This window comes from Globicephala melas, chromosome 7 (assembly GCF_963455315.2).
Source record: "Globicephala melas chromosome 7, mGloMel1.2, whole genome shotgun sequence".
Classification (NCBI taxonomy): Eukaryota; Metazoa; Chordata; class Mammalia; order Artiodactyla; family Delphinidae; genus Globicephala; species Globicephala melas.
The window spans coordinates 78,432,956-78,448,421 of NC_083320.1; the positions used below are offsets into that span (position 1 = coordinate 78,432,956).

Below are 15,466 nucleotides of genomic sequence, written 5' to 3' on the forward strand. Positions count from 1 at the left end.
ATATTTTCCTTGCTAGCGTTTATACACGGAAGCCTGGGACAAAGACAAGACCCAGATCCACATCGCACCAGATACACCAGAAATTACGCAGGCAAGAGTGAACAAAATCAACTACAGTCAGGTGGGAGCAGATGCTAATTCTATGACATTTGCATGGTGTTTCATATTTCAGTTAATCCATTCCATGGTGATGTAATACTAAATGACAACTTTGTAAAGAATGTCTTTTCTTGCTCCGTGTGAATACCAACTCTTTCATTTCTCACTTACCTACACATCAGTCTTCAAGTAACACATCATTTCGGAAGTGCAAGTTATAAGAATGAATGATTTAAGCAGTAACCAGAAGATTAATTAGACCTTCCTCTTTTATTAATTTAAGAAATTAGCAATAGACCGAAATACGTTTATCTCCTCCTTATGCTACATAGCTGTGCTAAATGTATTTGCCACATATGACTGATTTTTCCTAAATTGTACTTTAGGGTCAAAATTTAAAATTTTTAATGTACAAGATTTAAGTCAAGGATTAAAATCACAGTACAGTCAAATAACACTGAGAGACAGACAGACAGAGACCGAGAGGATCTGTCAATGTATAAATATATTAGCAAGCCCATTTCCTGTTCAGTTTCTGTGAGCATAGAGCCATGTGCCCCCATATCCGAATCACAGATGTTTAGGCTGAGAGGTCAGTCTCCTCTAGTGCAGGAGTCCCCACCCAATAGGTCGTCATCCTGCCTTAGCTTAAGTGTTCTCAGTGACGAGGTGCTTATAAATCTCATAAATCAACCTATTTGTTCTGGAAAGTTCCTTTAGAAGATGCTTTTCATGTATTGGGTCAATGGTTTCTCTCTGTAGACCCACATAATCCTCTAAGACCATGCAGAACCAAACTGTGCCAACTCCATAGGCACTGTGTGCCTGCGCTGCCACTTCACCCCAGGTTCTCTTTATAATCCAAGCATCCCAAGCTCCTGGGCATTCCTCACATGACACCCCTGCTGGAATGTGACTCTCAGAACCAAACAAAATCCTGCGAGTGAGGAATGACTAGTGTAGGGTACAGCCGACATTGCATTTCCTCTTCTGGACATTTATCCTCCATTTCTGCACTCTGTGCCTTGGGGCTCCTTGGGGCTATGTCAGTGCTGGTGTGCGTGGGACTTGGGCTCAACCAAAACCCTAAGACAACTTACATGGGCTTAAACTAGGTTTCCTCTATCTTGTATTTATACATTTGGCAACTTAAATCTCAGTTCAAATATTGACATTTATCTCTCTGCATGTTTTTCTTAGAATGAGCCTATTGGTTTAAGCCTGTGGAGATTTTTGTGACTCTAAGATTCTGTCAGATGATGTATTAGTTATTTCTTCCAGCTTTGTGCTACCAGCGAGGAAAATATTGTTTCTTTGACAGCATAAATCAACAGCGTGTTACTCTTCTGCAGAATATAACTGAGAGAATTTAGATTGACTAGCCACCACCTTAAGTCATTTTATTTTTCAGGGGTGCAAACTATAATTTTAATGCTTATATAACTAGCTCTTAATTGTCACCCCAAACTAAAATTGTCAAGTCCCACTCTGAAATCAAAATTAAGTGAATTTTCAGCTAAACCTGCACTATAGGTCCCATAGTGTTACAGGAAAGCGTGTGCTATATGAGCAGATATTTTGAGAGACAAAGGGTCCCTGTAACTAGCCACTCAGCATTTCTGGAAGTGTCAACTCTGTCTTTGCTGCAAAAGCTCAGAGATGTTGTATGTTGCCCCTGGTTTGAAGAGGCCCAGGAAGAATGCCTGAACCGATTGCCTAACCCGCCTGGTCTGCTTTCTCTGACTATTCTCTGTCAGTTTAGTTCATTTCTATTGTGTTTCTTTCTCATTTAGGATAGGAAGATACAATGCAAATTTGATGATGTCACTCTTCCTCAAAGATTGTTGTTGGTTTCCCTTTTCCTATAGAATTAAGGATAAAGTTATCTTAGCACCAGGCCTTCATAGCCCGACTCTGATTCTTTTCAGTTCTGTCCTGCCACTTCCTCTGGCACTGCCCCCCCCCGCCCCACCACCACCACCCCGCCGCTTGACGCCCCTGCACTTTCACTGCCCCGTACTTTGATTCATGGAAGTTCCTCTGCCCTTGACCACCATCTCAGTCTATTGAAACCATATTTATCACTCAGGGTCCAATGCCAAGGTCATGCCCTCTGAGGAAATTTCCTGATTTTCAATTCAGAATAAATTGCTCCTTCCTAGAGCTCGTTCTTTTTTTTTTTAACATTCAATCTTTTTTTTTTTAATATTTACTTATTTATGTATCTATTTGGTTGCGTGGGGTCTTAGTTGTGACAGGTGGGCTCTCCAGCCGTGGCTCGTGGGCTCCTTAGTTGCGGCAGCCAGGCTCCCCAGCTGCGGCCCCAGGGCTCCTTAGTTGCAGCTCTCTGGCTTCTTAGTAGCAGCATGCAGGCACCCCAGCTGTGGTATGCAAACTCTTAGTTGCGCCATGCATGTGGGATCTAGTTCCCTGACCAGGGATCAAACCCAGGCCCCCTGCATTGGGACCGTGGAGTCTTGTCCACTGCGGCACTAGGGAAGTCCCGTGGAGCTCATTCTTAATAATATGGTTAAAACACCTTTCATGGTCTGACTTTTTGGCAGCTTGTTCCGCAGGTTATCAGTCTTTCCATCAGTTCTCCCAGAAACCCTGAAGATGGGAGAGGCCTCATATTCATCTTTGTTTCCCAAGTACGAAGCACAGTCATGGCACAGAGTCAGTGCAGAATAAATGTGGATCAAATGAGTGTCCCTTCTGTCCACATTTTGCCACCTTAGGCCCATGAGTTTCAGCTTAATTTTTCCAGTTCTTTCCAAAACTGATTCATTGTTATAACTAAAAGTTTTAAAACCATGAATAATATCTGTATATGGTTAATGTAACATAAGTTTTAAAATAAAAAAAACAAAGGTGCCATATTCCATATAGGTATCATGTTTAAGTCTCAACTTCAGCCAAAACTGCAGAAAGCTTAGAACTCTCAAAAGTGACATTATTACAGGCACCTACCCGTGTAGAACTTGGTGAATTATTTTAGTCGTCTGTCATTTTAGGATATGAATGTCAACCTGTAACTGATTTTGTTTTTTGCCCAAATTTAGAGTCTGTATAAACTCGCCAACGAAGAAGCAAAGAAGAAAGGCTACGACTTGCGAAGTGATGCCATACCGATTGTGGCAGCCAAGGCCTCCAGGGACATCATCAGTGATGTGAGTTGTCAGTTTTACTTCTAGTATGTGGTCAGTCTGAAGTGACATTTTCACTGAACTAAATCTTCTAAAAGAACTTTCCTGGCCCTTTGGAAGTATATCCTGATGTATTTGTGTAGGGTTTTTCAAAAACCTAGTTTTGAGGGAAATGAAAAATTTGATGTTTACAGAAAAGTTTTATAGCCACTAAGTCACAGTATCTTCAGTGAAAGCGGATCCACCAAGAACAGAGAAAGATCCATTCATGTGGAATTCGTTAGAGTGTAGCTGCAGGCTTGGAGATGCTTATATAAAAATTGTCACAGTGCTTATAGAAAGTGTGACTCATAAACTTAAGTTCTCCCAGTGAGAATCAGGGCCTAGCTTTATATAGCATTTTAATATACAATATTCAAAAAATGCATATGACACTTGCCATTACAATTCACCCTTGTAAAATCATGAAAAGAAGGCAGTTGATCAGTGCCAGACTAGCCCAAACTTGCACCCTTAACACTAGCTCCTGGCTTGTGGCTTGTGACTCCCAGAATAAAACAATCATCCTTCCTGGTACCTCAGGGAATTCTTGAGGAACAGACCACTGCTCTAAAAATGAAGACCCACTATTTGGGAATATGGTAATATGCTGCCCTTTATTTTGGAAGATCATATTAGTGACTCACTTTAGTTTACGTATGTTGTACCTTTCCTACAAATGGATATATGCCAATAATAATATATAACAAAATAATAATAACCAAGAAGTGTTGAGAAATCTGTGCTAAGAATGTTATATGCATTATGTCACTTATTTTTCATAATTACCCTAGGATGTAAGATTGTGATTATCCCTGTTTTATGGGTTGCTTAAGCAACTTGTCTAAAATCAAACTCTTAGTAGGTGATGGAGTTGAAACTCCAAGCAACCTCATTCCTTCCCACTGTACTATATTGCCTCTGCTGACTCGTTTATACTTTCTCACTCAGTTATCTTTGAGACTAGAAGCATGTATTTTGGATAATTGGCTCGGATTCCAGGACAACGTCTTTGGACATGGAATAATAACAACACTGTTGGTCCATGAGAGATGAGAACCCATGACTTTATTAGGAGCATGCTCTAAGCAACTGGGCTGCTAGGTCAGCTTCCCTAGTATAACCAGTTTCCAAAATGATGCCCCGATTTGCCACCACCACTGAATGCCTGAATCCATTATGAAACAGGAAATTCTCTTCTGTTGCTACTGCAAGTAGTCCTTGACCTTGACTTCATCCTCAAAGGAGCCAGACACTCATTTTACTACTTATTAAACACATCTTGTCACCAAGTGCATCTCTTTTCTGATGTACTTTTAGTGCCTAACCCATTTCTCCAAGTCCCTTGGTCCACATGCATTTGCTGCCCCCGGAACTATTCCTTGTTACCAGGCCATAGGTGATTTGGGGTATACACTACAATTATATGAATTCCATCTATTTTATTACCTCTATAATCTTCTAGGGGAAAGGTAGGATATTGCCTTGAGTTAGTGCTTATTAGCAAAAGTCAACGTACAACAGCGATATAAGCAAGATGATTATGTACGGGCTTGTGACCTCTACGGGCTTAAAATAAAAATCTAATTTGTGCATTTTCATCTCAGTACAAATACAAAGTTGGTTACCGCAAGCAGCTTGGCCATCACATTGGAGCCCGGGACGTGAAAGATGACCCGAAGATGATGTGGTCCATGCATGTGGCCAAGATCCAGAGTGACAGGGAGTACAAGAAGGACTTTGAGAAGTGGAAGACCAAGTTCAGCAGCCCAGTGGACATGCTGGGGATGGTGCAGGCCAAGAAGTGCCAGGCCTTGGTCAGTGACGCGGACTACAAGAACTACCTGCACCAGTGGACCTGCCTGCCTGACCAGACTGACGTCACCCATGCTCGACAAGCCTATGACCTCCAGAGTGATGTGAGTATAAGATTTTCCTTTGGCCAACAAAACACCATGTCTGATTTCCTAAGTATCCAAGTTCCCCCAAAATGAGGGGAGTTGAGTTTATACAACTGAGTTCTACCTCCCTGGACTAATGCCCACTCTCTATCCAGTCACACAGACATCTGAGAGCATCATTATTTCCATAAAGAAAGAACCAGCAAAGCACTGATTGCTTTGATGGAAACCTCTAGATTATTGATCTAGTAGAGTTGGGTCATTCTCTATGTTCTGTTTAAAATGTTTTTCAAAATAGGTTTCTAATCTGAATATTGGGTGGATTCACAAGATATAGCAAAATTTTTAAATTTCCCAAGAATCCAAGCATTGAAATATATAATATAATACAATGTATTATAATTCAAATTTTTATTTCTTTAAGGCATATCATTATGCTGATGTTTAGTGGTTTATCACTTACAATTTCAGAATTTGTACAAGGCTGACCTTCAGTGGCTCAAAGGCATTGGCTGGTTTCCTACTGGCTCTCTTGAGGATGAGAGGAACAAGAGAGCTACCCAGATTTTGAGTGACCACGTTTACCGCCAGCACCCAGATAAATTCACATTTTCCAGCCTTATGGATTCCATCCCAATGGTTTTGGCAAAAAACAACGCTATTACCATGAACCACGTAAGTCCTTTTTTTACTTGAGCGGGGTGTCAATTTTTGTATGTGTGTATGTAAACACTGAAGTCTGTTTTGATAAAAGAAAAATCACATTCAATTATTTTGCTTGGTATTAAAGTGGTTTTTAAGTAAGTTTTGTGCTTCTTACTGACATGAGACACCTAGACGTAATGGTGTCACAAGTACTGACTCACAGAGTGGGCTCTCTTTACTCTCATTAAGAACCAGATTCATCACTGGCCTGTACTAGTCACATCCTTTGTTTCTTTCAGCATCTCTATACAGAAGCTTGGGATAAAGATAAAACCACTGTCCACATTATGCCAGACACCCCTGAAGTTTTACTTGCTAAACAAAACACAATAAATTACAGTGAGGTAAGCAATGTATTCATGGTGCATGATATATTTTTTCTTGCACTGCACTTTATATATCAAACTTACGATGATTTATGTCTATTTCAGAAACACTATAAACTTGGCCTAGAAGAAGCCAAGAAGAAAGGCTATGATATGCGGATAGATGCCATTCCCATCAGGATGGCCAAGGCCTCCAGAGACATTGCAAGTGAAGTAAGTGCACCTGTAGAGTTCTTTGCTCAGCTTTGGCTCAAAGATTTCTTTCTCTCTCAAAGATATGTAGTAGAGCAAGTAAGCTATGAAGTTAAGGTTCTAGCTAACAGTTTTTTGTAAGTAAATAGTTTAACATAATGGTAATAAAACTCTCAACATAAAGGTTAACTTCTAGGTATGGCTGAGTCCACAGCAACATGCATTTCAAAATACTGTCTGTTCCCTGCTGAACAAAAGCACTGGCTACTTGACTATAGCTCAGACAGCCTTTTGGCTTTTCCACATGATGTGTACTTATATACAATTGAGCTCATCATAGGATCCCCTCCAAACCCAGCCCATTCATTCCCTGTAAACCAATGAACCTGTAAGGGCTGAAGGAATGGGACACATTATTCTATTTAAAGTCTAACCATCCATGCGCACCATGTGTTTATCTCTGCATCCTGTGATTGGCTGCAGATATTTACTTATTTCAAAATATGGGTTTGCTCACGTTTCTAGAAATGTTTGTCCTTCTATTTCTTTTGTCTGTGAAGTCAAAAGCATATGTTCCCTTTATATCCAAAATATGGGAAGTAACTATCATACTTTAAAAACAAATGTTCAACGATCACAGAATGGTTAAAAGTATTAATATATACCAATATAATGGAATACCTGCTGTCATTAAAATTCATGTTTGTAGGGAATGTATAATGACACAGGAAAATGCTTATATAATAACAAACGAGCAGGCGCAAACCCGTATACACTATGATTACTAATTTTATTCTCTCTCTCTCTCTCTTTCTGACACACACACACACACACACACACACACACACACACACAAAGCCGTTTTCATCAGCGGTTATCACTGAATGGCAGAATAATGTCTTAGTTTTTATTTCCTTTTTTTTCTTTTTATTTATTTATTATTTTTTAACATCTTTATTGGAATTTAATTGCTTTACAGTGTTGTTTTACTTTCTGCTTTATAACAAAGTGAATCAGCTATACATATAAATATATCACCATATCTCGTCCCTCTTGCGTCTCCCTTCCACCCTACCTATCCCACCCCTCTAGGTGGTTACTAAGCACGGAGCTGATCTCCCTGTGCTATGCGGCTGCTTCCCACTAGCTATCTGTTTTACATTTGGTAGTGTAAATATGTCAGTGCTATTCTCACACTTTGTCCCAGCTTACCCTTCCCCTCCCTGTGTCCTCAAGTCCGTTTTCTACATCTGCGTCTTTATTCCTGTCCTGCCCCTAGGTTCTTCATAACCAGTTTTTTTTTTTTTTTAGATTCCATATATATGTGTTAGCATATGGTATTTGTTTTTCTCTTTCTGACTCACTTCACTCTGTATGACATACTCTAGGTCCATCCACCTCACAACAAATAACTCAATTTCATTTCTTTTTATGGTTGAGTAATATTCCATTGTATATATGTGCCACATCTTCTTTATCCATTCATCTGTCGATGGACACTTAGGTTGCTTCCATGTCCTGGCTATTGTAAATGGAGCTGCAGTGAACATTGTGGTACATGCCTCTTTTTAAATTATGGTATTCTCAGGGTATATGCCCAGTAGTGGGATTGCTGGATCGTATGGTAGTTCTATTTTTAGTTTTTTAAGGAACCTCCATACTGTTCTCCATAGTGGCTGTATCAATTTACATTCCCACCAACAGTGCAAGAGGGTTCCCTTTTTTCCACAACCTCTCCACATTTATTGTTTGTAGATTTTTTTGATGATGGCCATTCTGACTGGTGTGAGGTGATACCTCATTGTAGTTTTGATTTGCATTTCTCTAATGATTAGTTATGTTGAGCATCCTTTCATGTGTCTGTTGGCAATCTGGATATCTTCTTTGGAGAAGTGTCTATTTAGATCTTCTGCCCATTTTTGGATCGGGTTGTTTGTTTTTTTGCTATTGCACTGCATGAGCTGCTTGTAAATTTTGGAGATGAATCCTTTGTCATTTGCATCATTTGCAAATATTTTCTCCCATTCTGAGCATTGTCGTTTCATCTTGTTTATTGTTTTCCTTTGCTATGCCTAAAGCTTTTACGTTTCATTAGGTCCCATTTGTTTATTTTTTTTTATTTCCATTTCTATAAGAGGTGGATTAAAAAGGATCTTGCTATGATTTATGTCATAGAGTGTTCTGCCTATATTTTCCTCTAAGAGTTTTATAGTGTTTGGCCTTACATGTAGATCATTAATCCATTTTGAATTTATTTTTGTGTATGGTGTTAGGGAGTGTTCTAATTTCATTCTTTTCCATGTAGCTGTCCAATTTTCCCAGCACCACTTATTGAAGAGGCTGTCTTTTTTCTGCATTGTATATTCTTGCCTCCTTTATCAAAAATAAGGTGACCATATGAGCGAGGGTTTATCTCTGGGCTTTCTATCCTCTTACATTGATCTATATTTCTGTTTTTGTGCCAGTACCATACTGTCTTACTTACTGTAGCTTTGTAGTATACCCTGAAGTCCAGGAGCCTGATTCCTCCAGCACCGTTGTACTTTCTCAAGATTGCTTTGGCTATTCTAGGTCTTTTGTGTTTCCATAAAAATTGTGAAACGTTTTGTTCCAGTTCTGTGAAAAATGCCATTGGTAGTTTGATAGGGATTGCATTGAATCTGTAGATTGCTTTGGGTAGTATAATCATTTTCGTAATGTTGATTCTTCCAATCCAAGAACATGGTATATCTCTCCATCTGTTTGTATCATCTTTAATTTCTTTCATCAGTGTCTTATAGTTTTCTGCATACAGGTCTTTTGTTTCCTTAGGTAAGTTTATTCCTAGGTATTTTCTTCTTTTTGTTGCAGTGGTAAATGGGAGTTTTTCCTTAATTTCTCTTTCAGATTTTTCATCATTAGTGTATAGGAATGCAAGAGATTTCTGTGCGTTAATTTTGTATCCTGCTACTTTACCAAATTCATTGATTAGCTCTAGTAGTTTTCTGGTAGCGTCTTTAGGATTCTCTGTGTATAGTATCATGTCATCTGGAAACAGTGAAAGCTTTACTTCTTCTTTTCCGATTTGCATTCTTTTTCTTCTCTAATTGCTATGGCTAAAACTTCCAAAACTATGTGGAATAATAGTGGTGAGAGTGAGCAACCTTGTCCTGTTCCTGATCTTAGTGGAAATGATTTCAGTTTTTCACCATTGAGAACGATTTTGGCAGGGGGTTTGTCATATATGCCCTTTATTATGTTGAGGTAAGTTCCCTGTTTGCCAACTTTCTGGAGGGTTTTTGTCATAAATTGGTGTTGAATTTTGTCGATAGCTTTTTCTGCATCTGTTTGAGACGATCATATGGTTTTTATCCTTCAGTTTGTTAATATGGTGTATCCCATTGATTTGCGTATATTGAAGAATCCTTGCATTCCTGGGATAAACCCCACTTGATTGTGGTGTATGAGACTTTTAATGTGCTGTTGGATTCTCTTTGCTAGTATATTGTTGAGGATTGCTGCATCTATGTTCATCAGTGATATTGGCCTCTAGTTTTCTTTTTTGTGACATCTTTTTCTGGTTTTGGTATCAGGGTGTTGGTGGCCTCGCACAATGAGTTTGGGAGTGTTCCTCCCTCTGCTATATTTTGGAAGAGTTTGAGAAGGATGGGTGTTAGCTCTTCTCTAAATGTTTGATAGAATTTGCCTGTGAAGCCATCTGGTCCTGGGCTTTTGTTTGTTGGAAGATTTTTAATCACAGTCTCAATTTCAGTGCTTGTGATTGGTCTGTTTATATTTTCTTTTTTTTTGCAGGTTCAGTCTCAGAAGTTTGTGCTTTTCTAAGAATTTGTCCATTTCTTCCAGGTTGTCCATTTTATTGGCATATAGTTGCTTGTAGTAGTCTCTCATGATCCTTGGCATTTCTGCAGTGTCAGTTGTTACTTCTCCTTTTTCATTTCTAATTCTCTTGATATGAGTCTTCTCCCTTTTCTTCTTGATGAGTCTGGCTAATGGTTTATCGATTTTGTTTATCGTCTGGAAGAACCAGCTTTTAGTTTTGTTGATCTTTGCTCATTTCCTTCATTTCTTTTTCCATTAATTGTGATCTGATTTTTATGATTTCTTTCCTTCTGCTAACTTTGGGGTTTTTTTTGTCCTTTCTCTAATTGCTTTAGGTATAAGGTTAGGTTGTTTATTTGAGATGTTTCTTGTTTCTTGAGGTAGGCTTGTATTGCTATAAACTTTCCTCTTAGAACTGCTTTTGCTGCATCCCATAGGTTTTGGGTCATCTTATTTTCATTATCATTTATTTCTAGGTATTTTTTGATTTCCTCTTTGATTTCTTCAGTGATCTCTTAGTTAATAAGAACTGTATTGTTTAGCCTCCATGTGTTTGTATTTTTTACAGAATTTTTCTTGTAATTGATATCTAGTCTCATAGCGTTGTGGTTGGAAGAGATACTTGATATGATTTCAGTTTTCTTAAATTTACCATGGTTTGATTTCTGACCCAAGATATGATCTATCCTGGAGAATGTTCCATGAGCACTTGAGAAGAAAGTGTATTCTGTTGTTTTTGGATGGAATTTCCTATGAATATCAATTAAGTCCATCTTTTTTAATGTGTCATTTAAAGCTTGTGTTTCCTTATTTATTTTCATTTTGGATGATTTGTCCATTGATGAAAGTGGGGTGTTAAAGTCCCCTACTATGATTGTGTTACTGTCAATTTCCCCTTTAATGGCTGTTAGCATTTGCCTTATGTGTTGAGGTGCTCCTATGTTGGGTGCATAAATATTTACAATTGTTATATCTTCTTCTTGGATCGATCCCTTGATCATGATGTAGTGTCCTTATTTGTCTCTTGTAATAGTCTTTTTGTTAAAATCTATTTTGTCTGATATGAGAATTGCTACTCCCGCTTTCTTTAGATTTCCATTTGCATGGAATATCTTTTTCCATCCCCTCACTTTCACTCTGTATGTGTCCTTAGGTCTGAAGTGGGTCTCTTGTAGATAACATACATATGGGTCTTGTTTTTGTATCCATTCAACCAGTCTATGTCTTTTGGTTGGAGCATTTAATCCATTTACATCTAAGGTAATTATCGATATGTACGTTCCTATTACCATTTTCTTAGTTATTTTGGGTTTTCTATTGTAGGTCTTTTCTTTCTCTTGTGTTTCCTACCTAGAGAAGTTCCTTTAGCATTTGTTGTAAAGCTGGTATCCATTCAGCCAGTCTATGTCTTTTGGTCGGAGCATTTAATCCATTTACATCTAAGGTAAGTATCGATACGTATGTTCCTATTACCATTTTCTTAGTTATTTTGGGTTTGTTTTTGTAGATCTTTTTCTTCTCTTGTGTTTCCTGCCTAGAGAAGTTCCTTTAGCATTTGTTGTAAAGCTGGTTTGGTGGTGCTGAATTCTCTTAGCTTTTGCTTGTCTGTAAAGGTTTTAATTTCTCTGTCAAATCTGAATGAAATCCTTGCTGGGTAGAGTAATCTTGGTTGTACTTTTTTCCCTTTCATCACTTTAAATATGTCCTGCCATTCCCTTCTGGCTTGCAGAGTTTCTGTGGAAAGATCAACTGTTAAGTTTATGGAGATTCTCTTGTATGTTATTTGTTGCTTTTCCATTGCTGCTTTTAATATTTTTTTCTTTGCATTTAATTTTTGACAATTTGATTAATATGTGTCTTGACATGTTTCTCCTTGGATTTATCCTGTATGGGACTCTCTGTGCTTCCTGGACTTGATTAACTATTTCCTTTCCCATATTAGGGAAGTTTTCAACTATAACCTCTTCAAATATTTTCTCAGTCTCTTTCTTCTGCAACCCTATAATTTGAATGTTGGTGCATTTAATGTTGTCCCAGAGGTCTCTGAGACTGTCCTCAATTCTTTTCATTCTTTTTTCTTTATTCTGCTCTGCAGTAACTATTTCCACTCTTTTATCTTCTGGGTCACTTATCCGTTCTCCTACCTCAGTTATTCTGCTATGGATTCCTTCTAGAGAATTTTAACTTTCATTTATTGTGTTATTCATCATTGTTTGTTTGCCCCTTTGTTCTTCTAGGTCCTTGTTAAAAATTTCTTGTATTTTCTCCATTCTATTTCCAGGATTTTGGATCATCTTTCCTATCATTACTCTGCATTCCTTTTCAGGCAGACTGCCTATTTCCTCTTCATTTGTTTGGTCTGGTGGGTTTTTACCTTGCTCCTTCATCTGCTGTGTGTTTCTCTGTCTTCTCATTTTGCTTAACTTACTGTGTTTGGGGTCTCTTTTTCGCAGGCTGCAGGTTCGTAGTTCCTGTTGTTTTTGGTGTCTGTCCCCAGTGGCTAAGGTTGGTTCAGTGGGTTGTGTAGGCTTCCTGGTGGAGGGGACTAGTGCCTGTGTTCTGGTGGATGAGGCTGGATCTTGTCTTTCTGGTGGGCAGGGCTGTGTTTGGTGGTGTGTTTTGGGGTGTCTGTGACCTTATTATGATTTTAGGCAGCCTCTCTGCTAATGGGTGGGGTTGTGTTCCTGTCTTGCTAGTTGTTTGGCATAGGGTGTTCAGCATTGTAGCTTGCTGGTCGTTGTGTGGAGCTGGGTCTTAGCATTGACATGGAGATCTCTGGGAGAGCTTTTGCTACTTGATATTACGTGGAGTCGGGAGGTCTTTGGTGGATCAATGTCCTGAACTCGCCTCTCCCACCTCAGAGGCACAGGCCTGACACCTGGCCAGAACACCAAGGCCCTGTCAGCCACACGGCTCAAAAGAAAAGGGACAAAAACAGAAAAGAGAAGGATGTTATTAAAATAAAAAATAATTATTAGAAATTTAAAATTAATAAAAAAAGAAAGAAAAAAGAGAGCAACCAAACCAAAAAACAAATCCACCACTTATAACAAGCACTAAAACCAAGAAAAAACGGATAGACAGAATCCTAGGACAAATGGTAAAAACAACGCTCTATAGACAAAATCACACAAAGAAGTGTACACATACACACTTACAAAAAGAGAAAAAGGAAAAAAATATATATAATTGCTCCCAAAGTCCACCGCCTCAATTTTGGGGTGATTCTTTTTCTATTCAGGTATTCCACAGATGCAGGGTACATCAAGTTAATGGTGGAGATTTAATCTGCTGCTCCTGAGCCTGCTGGGAGAGATATCCCTTTTTCTTCTTCGTTAGCACAGCTCCTGGGGTTCAGCTTTGGATTTGGCCCCGCCTCTGTGTGTAGGTTGCCTGAGGGTGTCTGTTCTTTGCTCAGACAGGACGGGGTTAAAGTAGCAGCTGATCAGGGGCCTCTGGCTCACTCAGGCCAGGGGAGGGAGGGGTACGGATGTGGGGCGAGCCTGTAGCGGCAGAGGGCAGCGTAACGTGGCAACTGTCTGAGGCGAGCCATGTGTTCTCCCGGGGAAGTTGTCCCTGGATCACGGGACCCTGGCAGTGGTGGGCTGCACAGGCTCCCCGGAAGGGAGGTGTGGATAGTGACCTGTGCCCGCACACAGGCTTCTTGGTGGCTTCAGCAGCATCCTTAGCATTTCATGCCCATCTCTGGTGTCCGCACTGATAGCCACGGCTCCTGCCTGTCTTTGGGGCTCATTTAGGCGGTGCTCTGAATTCCCTCACTTCGCACACCAAAACAATGGTCTGTTGCCTCTTAGGCAGGTCCAGATTTTTTCCGGGACACCCTCCCAGCTAGCTGTAGTGCACTAGCCCCCTTCAGGCTCCGCTCACGCAGCCAACCCCAGTCCTCTCCCTGAGATCTGACTTCCAAAGCCCGAGCCTCAGCTCCCAGCCCCGACCCGTCCCAGCGGGTGAGAGACAAGCCTCTCAGGCTTGAGTGCTGGTCAGCACCGATCCTCTGTACGGGAATCTCTCCACTTTGCCCTCTGCACCCCTGTTGCCGTGCTCTCCTCTGTGGCTCCAGAGCTACCCCCCCGCCACCCCCCGTCTCCACCAGTGAAGGGGCTTCCTGGTTTGTGGAAACTTTTCCTCCTTCACAGCTCCCTCCCAGACGTGCAGGTCCCGTCCCTATTCTTTTGTCTCTGTTTTTTCTTTTTTCTTTTGCCCTACCCAACTACGTGAGGAGTTCCTTACCTTTGGGGAAGTCTGAGGTCTTCTGCCAGTGTTCAGAAGGTGTTCTGTAGGAGTTGTTGCACATGTAGATACATTTCTGATGTATTTGTGGGGAGGAAGGTGATCTCCACGTCTTACTCCTCCGCCATCTTGAAGGTCTCCCCTCATTTATTTTTAAAATAAGTTTATTTACAATCTGGTGACAACAAAGCTTGTGTAATCTTCAAACAGAGAGCTTCTGAATATATGAGTTCACTTTTCCGGGTCTTAGTTCCTTCATCTTTAACTCGTGCTCCCCGGGGCCCGACGGTGCATGCACAAGGCCACCCAGTGGTGACATGCTGACTGCCACCCCCATCTAGAGCAGCACCAAGGGCCCTGCGGAGGCCGAACACACGAGGGCGCACACTGGCTGAGCGCAGGACGACGCAGGGTCTGGCCAGGCGCAGGGACCTATTTTCTTTTTTGTATACATATACAAGCTTTATTTTCTAAGTGGTTTACAAGATGCAGACACACATTATTTATATATTCGGGGGGAAACATGTTTTTAATGAATAGGAAAATCTGAGCCTACTAATCATTTTATACTAAAAGTTATACTAGGTGACTATCAGTATTTTTCTTCTTCAAGTTCAAATACAAAGAAGATTATCGTAAGCAGCTTGGCCATCACATTGGTGCCCGAGCGATACATGACGACCCAAAGATGATGTGGTCCATGCATGTGGCCAAGATCCAGAGTGACCGGGAGTACAAGAAGGACTTTGAGAAGTGGAAGACCAAGTTCAGCAGCCCAGTGGACATGCTGGGGGTGGTGCTGGCCAAGAAGTGCCAGACCTTGGTCAGTGACATAGACTACAAGAACTACCTGCACCAGTGGACCTGCCTGCCCGACCAGAACGACGTCATGCACGCTCGGCATGCCTATGACCTCCAGAGCGACGTGAGTACTGAGGATCATAATGCCGTGCAAAGGTGGGAAATCAGTGAATTAACACCCCTTGGA

The 15,466-nt window shown here is 40.4% G+C and overlaps 1 protein-coding gene across 1 annotated transcript in view; it reads left to right on the plus strand.

Moving 5' to 3' along the window:
* Window positions 1-15,466, plus strand: part of NEB (nebulin) — a 225,010-nt gene that overhangs the window by 88,415 nt on the left and 121,129 nt on the right. Inside the window, exons 54-60 of the mRNA XM_060302454.1 lie at window positions 17-121; window positions 3,162-3,269; window positions 4,892-5,203; window positions 5,657-5,860; window positions 6,130-6,234; window positions 6,322-6,429; window positions 15,092-15,403. Of these exons, the coding sequence (XP_060158437.1) occupies window positions 17-121; window positions 3,162-3,269; window positions 4,892-5,203; window positions 5,657-5,860; window positions 6,130-6,234; window positions 6,322-6,429; window positions 15,092-15,403 (1,254 nt within the window). The remainder of the gene's footprint in view (window positions 1-16; window positions 122-3,161; window positions 3,270-4,891; window positions 5,204-5,656; window positions 5,861-6,129; window positions 6,235-6,321; window positions 6,430-15,091; window positions 15,404-15,466) is intronic.